Source organism: Sceloporus undulatus, chromosome 1 (genome assembly GCF_019175285.1).
Source record: "Sceloporus undulatus isolate JIND9_A2432 ecotype Alabama chromosome 1, SceUnd_v1.1, whole genome shotgun sequence".
Classification (NCBI taxonomy): Eukaryota; Metazoa; Chordata; class Lepidosauria; order Squamata; family Phrynosomatidae; genus Sceloporus; species Sceloporus undulatus.
In genome coordinates, this window is record NC_056522.1 from 319,435,771 (window position 1) to 319,445,251 (window position 9,481).

Here is a 9,481-nt window from a genome sequence, read left to right on the forward strand (position 1 = left end):
ATCTTTGGGGAATTAACTTCCTCAGGGTTCTCAGAAAAGTAGCGTTTTTGACTACAGCTGCAGCTTCACTGCAGAAATAATGCAGTTTGAAACTGTTTTGACTGTCATGGCTCAGTACTTTGGAATTCTGGGAACTGTAGTTTTGTGAGATACTTAGCCTTTTCTGCCAGAGAGCTCTTGTGCCACAGGAAACTACAAATCCCAGGATTCCATAATATTGAGCCATGGCAATTAAAGTGGTGTCAAACTGAATTATTTCTGCAAAGCGGATGCAGCCTACAACCTTTTTTCTTGTCTACATTTAAAGGTTGTCCTTTCTAACCACCAGCTGATTCATCTTTCCCTTTCTTTCTTTAGCCCAGGGGCAGGGAAACTTTTTTTTTTTTTGGAAAAGGATCACATCTCTTTGAGATAAGCTGCCAAAGGATGCACGCTAGTGATGGAGGGCATAGTTTAAAATGGGAAGGGCTGCCTCCTCCTCCACTGCCACCATGCCTCAGCCTTCTCACTCTGTCTGCTCTCTCCACCACCCAGAAGGCTGCCCAGAAAAGAAGAGCTGGTTTTTGCAAAAGGTCTCAATTGATACGTTGCTGGATGCTTTTCAAATTAGGTTCAGGGTTACCTAACATTCAGTTAAGGACTGCATGTGGCCTACAGATTGCCCATCCCTATTCTAGAGAAAGGACTCATTAATCTATGAATGAACATGTCAACAAGGGCATTGAACAGAGTGGTGATGGTTTTTCAGGATGCTTTTCCAGTTTATAGGCTGCCCTGTTCCAAGGTAAGACTGTTCCAAGGTAAGCCTAGTGACATCAATCTTTATTTAGGAGATGAATCCCTGAGGTATATAGTAGTAAATTTTAGAGCTCATTGATATAAATTTCAGAAAGAAGGAAAACAGATCTTTCCTCTATTGAATGATGTAGACCACTTCAAGACTAACATATCCTTTATCAGGTTTACAACTATCTATATCATAGACTACACTTTTCTTTTTCCTTGCTTTCTTATTCTCAAAGAGGAGATCTGTAATTCCAGCCTGATGTTTCCATATAACTGTACTCCATACTTGGAGAATTCATAACTCATGTTTTGATCTACATATTCAAGAACATAGTTATTAGTTTCTTGGTCAAGAATCAGCAGCCCTAATCACTTAGCATTTATTTCCTTACTTTCATCTTACTTTAATCTAAATAACTGATCAATAATTTAAAGAAAATACAGTGAGTATCTAACTGACCAAGTCACATTTGTTCCTTATGAGTTCCACAGGATTATGCTTTCAATGGGATTTGTCATTTCCATGAGAAGAGAGGCTCAGTTTTGAGTAACTTAATTTCTAGTCAACAATAAACATTCAAGACATCTAACTTTAAACCTAACTTTTCTGCTATTAAGCCAAAAAAAACTATAGAAATCTACTCTGAACACAAGGGCCTCTTAACCAAAACAGTAAAGGCAATTTCACAGAAATCACTTGCCTCTATAATGTTATTTCTCCTTATACTGAATTACATATGATAGCATTATCATCTGAACACTCAGTTTACTCTTCCAACTGTTGTAATTTCATTGCTTAGTAGCTTAGATAGGCCACACAGCTTTTGCTAACAGTGAACATTCAAATTCAATATGTAGTGTACAGCCCTATGTACCAAACCTCTATGTCAAGACAAACATCCTTTTACTTAAAAATGAGAGAGTATCTATTAGACATACATTAATAACAATGCTATACTTATTATTAGATGCAAAAGAAGCAAGCATACGAAAAAGCAGTGTGCATTAAAACACATGTTACATAATTATGAATATATGAGAGAGTGTGGTATAGTGGATTGAGTTGTGGATTCCAGGTCTGGAGACCAGGGTTCAAATCCCGCCTCAATCATGTAAATCCACTGGGTGACCTTGGCTAGTCACACTCCCTTGGGTTCAGAGAATGGCAATGACAAACCCCTCTGATGAAATTTGCCAAGGAAACCCCACAATATGGCCTTAGGATTGCCATAAGTCAAAAACAACTTGAAGGCACACAACAACAACAAGGCCTACAGCAGGCTTTGGAATCTTAGGCTAGAATTTATTTCAACCCACTTCCCAGACCTGTGCACACCAGTGTTTGAAATAATACACCAAGATACTGCTTTAGGATTTTTATCTCTACCACATCCCAATACAAGTCTTCTGCAATCTTTAATAAACAAACTTCAAGTACTCACACCAGCCACCAGTCTTTTCTTGCATTTATCTGATCAGGCAAGGGTCACGTGTGCTATTCATATACTATACCTACAAAATTACACATGTCACTAAACTTTACGGGCAAAAAACAGAGCTTGGAAAATTGACTTTTAAAAACTGTCACTCCTGGGATCTCACAGCCATCACTGGATTCTAAGAGATCTAGTCTAGAAAATGACTTTTCCAATCTCTTCCTGCTTGAATTGGGTTCAGCTATAGAAGCCTCTTCTAGCCATCTATGGCTTTTCTGAAGATTACAGGCCAGTACTGCAAATAAGAGCCAGCTGGACACAATACAGCTTTTCATCTTCCTTCCCTGCCTCCCTCAGACTCACAAACAGGTTTCTCTGATCATCTTCCAAAAATGTTCTTGAAGACAAAGAAGGTACCACACTGCCTGGGAAGTTCGCCACCACAGCCCCAGTCATTAATTAGGAAGCAACTCAGCATCCTTTTCTAAACAAGCTCCAGCACTTGGACACAGAAACACACACACTTGCTCAGTTACCAAGTCTAAAACTGAGTAAATTGAGATTAATCAAGCCTGAAGGGCATCCTTCAGGCATGAAAGGAACAAGGCATAGTCTCAAGCTTTAAAACTGAACTTAGTAGCCTTGTTGAATCAGTTTTATTCAGATAAAGATGCAGCCACTCAATCCACAACTTGATTTAAAAGTTTGATTTTACCAAAGCTGGACAAGCTGGGAAAAGGACATGATCATGGTTTCAATTTATTGTTATATTATAAAGACTGTTGTGTTTTAACAGGCAGGGTGGTGTACAAAGACATTCAGTTAGTAGTTGGTTTAAAAGCGGGTTAAATAAATAACTTTTTCAAAAGGGTTACCCATATGAACAACTGCATCAGTTGTAGGAGAGGTTGATTTGTTGTTATGTGCCTTCAAGTCAATTCTGACTTATGGCTATCCTATCCTAGGGTTTTCATATCAACATTTACTCAAAGCTGGCTTGCCATTTCCTTCCTCTCAGGTTCAAAGACTGTGATTTGCCCAAGGTCACTTAGTTGGCTTCTGTCTGAGGAGGAATTTGAACTTTGGTCTCCTGGATTCCAATCCTCAAGCTGCCACAGCACACTGGTTTCTTCCTAATGTTCCTTTCTGGATCCCAGCACAAGTGAGACCATATAGCAGGCAGAGAAGAAGCATGGGTAACAGGACTTGGGGTGTGCAAATCAGTCTGTCCTGGTGTTACCTTGCTGAATTTCTCAGCTTCCCACCAACATGCTTGCTCTGTTCTATATCCTTACTGGACTGTAAGGTGTGTGGGTGTTTTTAACATGGAAACATTTACATATTTTCGTGCATATTTTAAATTAAACCATTTTATATGTCTTTTTCATACTCACTGAAGCATGTCTGACTGCATTTTTAAATGTAAACATTTGTAATCAAGTATATTTTTGAAGCATAAACATGGTTCCCTGTGCATTTTTTTCTCTCTCAAACAAAAGCTGCACAAATATCCTGATTTCCAAAGCAAGATGCATTCCATTCCCGCTCACTGGTAGCCTTGGAGGATTCAGAACAGGTATTTCAGAATACCCACTTTGTTCAGAAATGCAAATCTGACAAGTTTCTTTCCTACCCCTCAATGAGATCTTGGAATGAGCAGCAAAGAAGACAAACAGCCACAGAGGCTTCAAAGTGCTGAATCAGTTCAGTTAAAGCTAAAGCTCTGGGTTGTGACCTGGCTAACCTACTTTTTAAATGGCTTTCACGGCTGGCAGCATCCAGAGAGCTCACATTACACAAGACAGGGCAGTGAATTAAGAAATATCATTTGAAATGGTCCTCCATGAAACACTATAACCAGAAACATCTCCCCTCTGGAAAGTAGTAAACCTTGGTCTGGACTGGTAGAGGCTGCTATATTTAATGCACATACATAAAAGAAATAAATCCCCAGATATTAAAAATGTAGAATACAGTACATGACTAGAACCCTGTTCAGCAGTTACAAATATGTAATCAGTAGTTATGCATTTGTATCTACTACATATTCATCGATACAGTCCCCAAAACGCCATTTAGCAGTTATCAGCCTCTGGTATGCTCCCCTGTTGATCAAGAAGCCACTGCCTGATGTTTCCATCCTCCCTCACACAAGTGATCTCCAGTGCAACAGGGATTTGAAAGAAGGTCCTTTCTCTCCCTGTCATGCAGAGATCACTCACAGGAAGGGGTACAAATGCCAGACTGCTATTTCTTGGCCTATGGGGAATGGACCCTGGTTGATTCCAGCAGCTGCTTACAGCTATGTGGGGTTAGGGGCAGAGATGTGCCTGGAATCCACTACATAACACCACAGTTCCTCTGTGTGTGTGTTTATAAGAAGCATTCAATATATAAATTCTCACCTGTGGTCTGAAGGGCAGCTCAGACACAAGTGTTTCACCTGAGTAAGAATTAAACCTAATCACATGGGACCATTTTCCAGATGGAAACTAATTGAAGCAGATTTCATTTACAACCTTGATGAGAAGCCTGCCTTATGGTGCCTTTAATGTACATTGTGCCATCCATCTTTGTGGCTTATTCCCAAGATACAAGTTCCTATTGTGTTTTAATCACCCCAACCTACAGCATTGCAAAATGTAAATATGTCAACTGTTAGTGTTACCATTTACAAACATTGAGTATATCAAGGGAAAAAGTCTACATGTTTAATTTGCATGCACTTATCTATTCCTTTCACAGGAGAGCAAACTAGAAAACAACTCAGCATAATTCTGGTTACCCTCTTGCAGACACTGCAGAATATGTGGGAATTAGCCAAGGAGTTAGTTGCTCCACTCTACTTGCTTACCCATCAGAAGGCTCCTGGAGTCAGGGTAAATGAGTCAGGAAGCTGTACTATTTGTTGATGTAGTTCTATCTACCTAATCTTTTCAAGCCATTTTTCTGTTGTACAAGTACCCTTCTCGCTTCATCCTCTCTCTTCATTTTATTTTTTGAGTTGTAGTATTATAATACATCAGTGAAATGGCATTTTTGCACTATGACTGTAAAAATGTTTTTAATTAAGAGAGAACACACACTTTGCCCATAAAATCACAGGACCACATCAATAAACTAGGTCCCAGTTTGGAAGAGCCCTAGTGCAGATCCAAGAAATTACTACAAACAGCCCATCCCCCCACAGAGCAAGTAAATATAGAGGCAACAACAGGTTGCAATACCCAGGACAACCCAACAAGCTATATTGTGAAAACTCACACTACTTCACCCTAATCTGGAAAATCCCAAAAGAGCCATCAAGCAGCACAAGACTTTCCCAATTAGAAAAACCCTATAAAATGCATTACAAATGTGCGCCTCATGAAGAAGTATTTAAAGATAGACATTTGGATACCTAAGGAGAGTATGCCAACTTTTAACCTCATTAGAAACTAGATTCTCAAGACTGAACATCTCATGAAACTGGAACCATTTCTAATGGGAAGAGAGCCTGAAGAGCTGTCTTCAGCATCAAGGAGACACTGGCCTGTTACAGACTGCCAAAATAAAGCTGCTTCAGGTCTCTTTGGAGGTATGCTGTTTAAATGATGTATGCATCCTAAGAATCCAGAAGCTGCACCAAAGCTGCACTCCAGTGCTTAGGAATGGAGTGTGGCTTTGGCGCGACCTCCGGACTCTTAGGACCCATGCATCATTTAAATAGCATACCTCCAAAGAGACCCGAAGCAGCTTTATTTTGGCAGTCTGTAACAGCCACCCAAGTTAATGCACTGCAGCTACACACCTTACCAGTTAAGATTTTTTAAAAAAACAAATGCCAAATGGCTAATGCACACACAAAAAAGGCATCCCTCTAGAAGTCTAGAAATAAGCCCAAACACATGTTAACCCATAATTCTGTTGCAGAACTGCCTTTCTTCTCCAGATGACTCCACTCTAACAAGGTGTTTCTTTTATTAATGGCATTGGGAAAGCCTACAACTCTTCCAACATGGTGCATTCTTTAATGCGTATTGTGCAACTCCATACCCTGCAAGTGTCCCAGTTTGGCAGAGACAGTCCTAATTAATTCTCTGTCATCCAACTTTTTTAGCTGCTTTTCATTTTCTCTCTCCTTCCATTGGTGCAAACTGTGTTCAAAGTTCAAAAGTAGTTTGCACTCAATTAACTCAGCAAGGAGCAGAAGAGATAGTGAAATTTTGCCCCTCCCAAAAAGCTCAGCAAAAAGTAATCATCTGCAGTCTATGCTAGTTTGTGTGTTCTTCCTAATTAATAACACATTAATAACTTTAGCTATCTTGAGCACACTCATGTTGCTTGGCCACACATCCCAGTTTTCATCTGTGAAATGTTCTAGGGGATACAATTATGATATCTCTGGCAAGCAGGGGACAAAGCTTGCAATGTGCTATACTGATTCCAAGGTTCACTCAAACTTAGCACCTGGTACCTCTGAAGTAAAAAATGTGCTTAGATTTGTTTTCCTATTTTATCCTTTATTTGTAGGGACTGGGCTTCTTGCAGGGCTTTAGAGTGATAGGCACACCACTCTTATTCTTAAGGAAATCCAGTTCCATCCAATAAGGTCTTCTTTTCTAAGTAAATATGTCTATGATCAACTGCAAAACTATTAAAATATAGGTCATAGTTTGCACCATATTTTATAGTCTAAACAAACAGCACAAGGCACTCTAAGCAGGAATTCATTACTACTAATAACGTGCAATTAGGTGTAATTAACTAGATTTTACCGATGCAAAACTGAGGCACTTGTGTGTATGTGTGTTTTGTCAATGGAATGCAATTAGGCAATGGCAGAATACCCAGGAATTTGAGTTCCTAACTCCTTACCACACCACAAAGGACAGTAAAGTGGGTTGTTCTCTTTAATTGACCACACAAATTAAACAAATTTATTATCCTAAGGAGAACACAGTCATGGCTGTTTTTTGTCAGGCATCGTTCTCTTGGACAGCAAGCTGAAGAAGATGCCAAATAGTAAAAAGAAAAAAAAAAACTTTCCGTTACAACAAACTTGGGAGAAAATGCATACAGCTATGATAACCATATGGAAAGGATGCATTACCTTAACAAATCTTAGTTTCTTGACACTTAATCCTGCTGAGTAAAATGATTTAATCATATGAACAAAATCAGCTTTAATAATAAAAGGCTGCATCTGTTCAAGTGAAAAGCAGTAAGTTATCACACACCACTCATCTCAAGGGATAATCCAAAAGGCATGAGAAATGTATAAGAAAGATGTATTTTTAAAAGAGTAGCCTCTGACCCCTCACTCACTTCCCCATGGAAATCAAGTGAGAAGTTTCACCCAACACCTTCCTCTCCACTGACTGAAAAAGCAATGTCCTGATCCAGTCCCAGCATTCCCTGAAGGACTTTCTAAAACATACAACTTGAAAATTCAGCCTTTTAAGCCAGGGCTGTGTAACATGTGACTCTCTTGGTGGATTCTAATTTGCAGCAGCAGAAAAAAAACAGCTTGGCCAATGGTGAGGGAGCTTGGAAGCTGTAGTTTGTGTACCAAATAAGAGCCATCTATAGTTCAGGTTCCCCAGCACTGCTTTGGACATATTCAAGTATTTTCTTTCAAACAGGATTACAAGTACATACAGTTTCAAACACTGCTATCAACATTTTGAAGGTGTTTATACGTCACATTCTTGTCACATTTCACAAGACAGCCAATAGCTTAGGTCAGGGGTGGGAATAATGCAGCCCTTCCAATCTTGTTGGACTGTAATTCCCAGCAAACAAGGAGCAGCTGGAGGACCACACAATTTCCATCCCTGGCTCACACTTTTCTCTATCTATGCAATTATAGCACTTTGATTCCACTCTGACGGCCATAGTTGCATCCTGTAGAATTTTGGGATATGTAGTTTGGAGAGATACTAGAGGAGGTCTCTGGCTAAGAATTCTAGATGCCCTAAAGTGCAAATCCCAGGAAGAATGATGGCATTTAAAGTGGAATCATAGCAAGAGCATAGTGTGAAAGGATCCTTAGGTAAGTGACCTGGATGGAATGACCTGCAGAAGAGATTTGACAGCTGAATATGCTGTCCAATTTAAAACAGCACTGAAGACCAGTCTCTTCTGGCAGGCTTATCCAGATAATTGTGAATTTAGATGCTGAATTTTAAATGCAGATTGTTTTAAATTGTGTCTGTCTTATTTGTCCTTTTGAACGGTTGCATTTTTTAAGTAATGTTTTTAACTGATGTTGTTCAATGTTGATTTGTTGTTATTCCCTGCCTCAGTCCGGGAATAAGAAAAAATATTTAAGGGCAGGTAAGAAAAAAAATACAATTATATTTATTTTTATAATTATATTATATTATGCACACACGCGCGCACGAGACCCAGTATGGCGTAGTGGCTTGAGTGTTGGGACTATGACTCTGGAGACCAGGGTTCAATTCCCAGATTGGCCATGAAACCTACCGGGTGACCATGGGCAAGTCACATGCTATCAGCCTCAGGGGAAGGAATCGCAAACCTCCTCTGAAAAAACCTTGCCAAGAAACCCCCATGCTCACACTATATATACACATATACACACACACACACATATATATATATATATATATATAAAATAATAATAATAATAATAATAATAATAATAATAATAATAGGCAGAGGAGGAGGAGGTTTTTGATAGGCTACGAAACAGAACGTGTCCACCTAAGGACTTACCTTTGAACCGATGTCTTCCCGCTTGCTCCCCGGCTTGCTCCTGCGCAATTTGATAGAGGGAGATCGAAGCAGGTTCTTTATCCTGCTTGTAATTGTTGATCCTTCCATAACCTCAGTGAGGAGAGAGCACTGCCCCTCTCAAACACTACCTACCACCAGCACCACCCCGGTGAGCAGCGAACACACCAGAAAAAGCATAAAGGGGCTAGTCCTGATGTTTCACATTTCTCTCTGGAGACTCCAGATCCCCAGTACTCCCTTTTCACTTCATCATAAGGCTCCTGCTCCAGGGTACGGTTGTTTTACAGTGTCCAGAGTCCTCTTTTGTCCATTCTAAAGGCTCAGATCAATACAAACCTTTGGGAGAGAAAAACAGGGAGAGAAACACCAACATAAGCCAATAATACATCTCCAAATGCTTCCTAAGCCATGCATGAACCACAGGCACCATGTTTTTTAAAAACTGTACATTTTAAACAATGAATTTTAAACTTAGGGGTCATTCATTGTTGCTTTTTTTAACTATGCAAAACTAT

General features: G+C 39.6%; 2 protein-coding genes across 3 annotated transcripts in view; both read right to left on the minus strand.

Annotated features, from left to right (window-relative positions):
* Positions 1-9,481, minus strand: part of JMJD7 (jumonji domain containing 7) — a 266,369-nt gene that overhangs the window by 169,495 nt on the left and 87,393 nt on the right. The window lies entirely within an intron of this gene.
* MAPKBP1 (mitogen-activated protein kinase binding protein 1) overlaps positions 1-9,481 on the minus strand; it is a 154,320-nt gene that overhangs the window by 141,539 nt on the left and 3,300 nt on the right. Inside the window, exon 2 of the mRNA XM_042466693.1 lies at positions 8,946-9,302. Within this exon, the coding sequence (XP_042322627.1) occupies positions 8,946-9,053 (108 nt within the window). The 5' untranslated portion in view covers positions 9,054-9,302. The remainder of the gene's footprint in view (positions 1-8,945; positions 9,303-9,481) is intronic.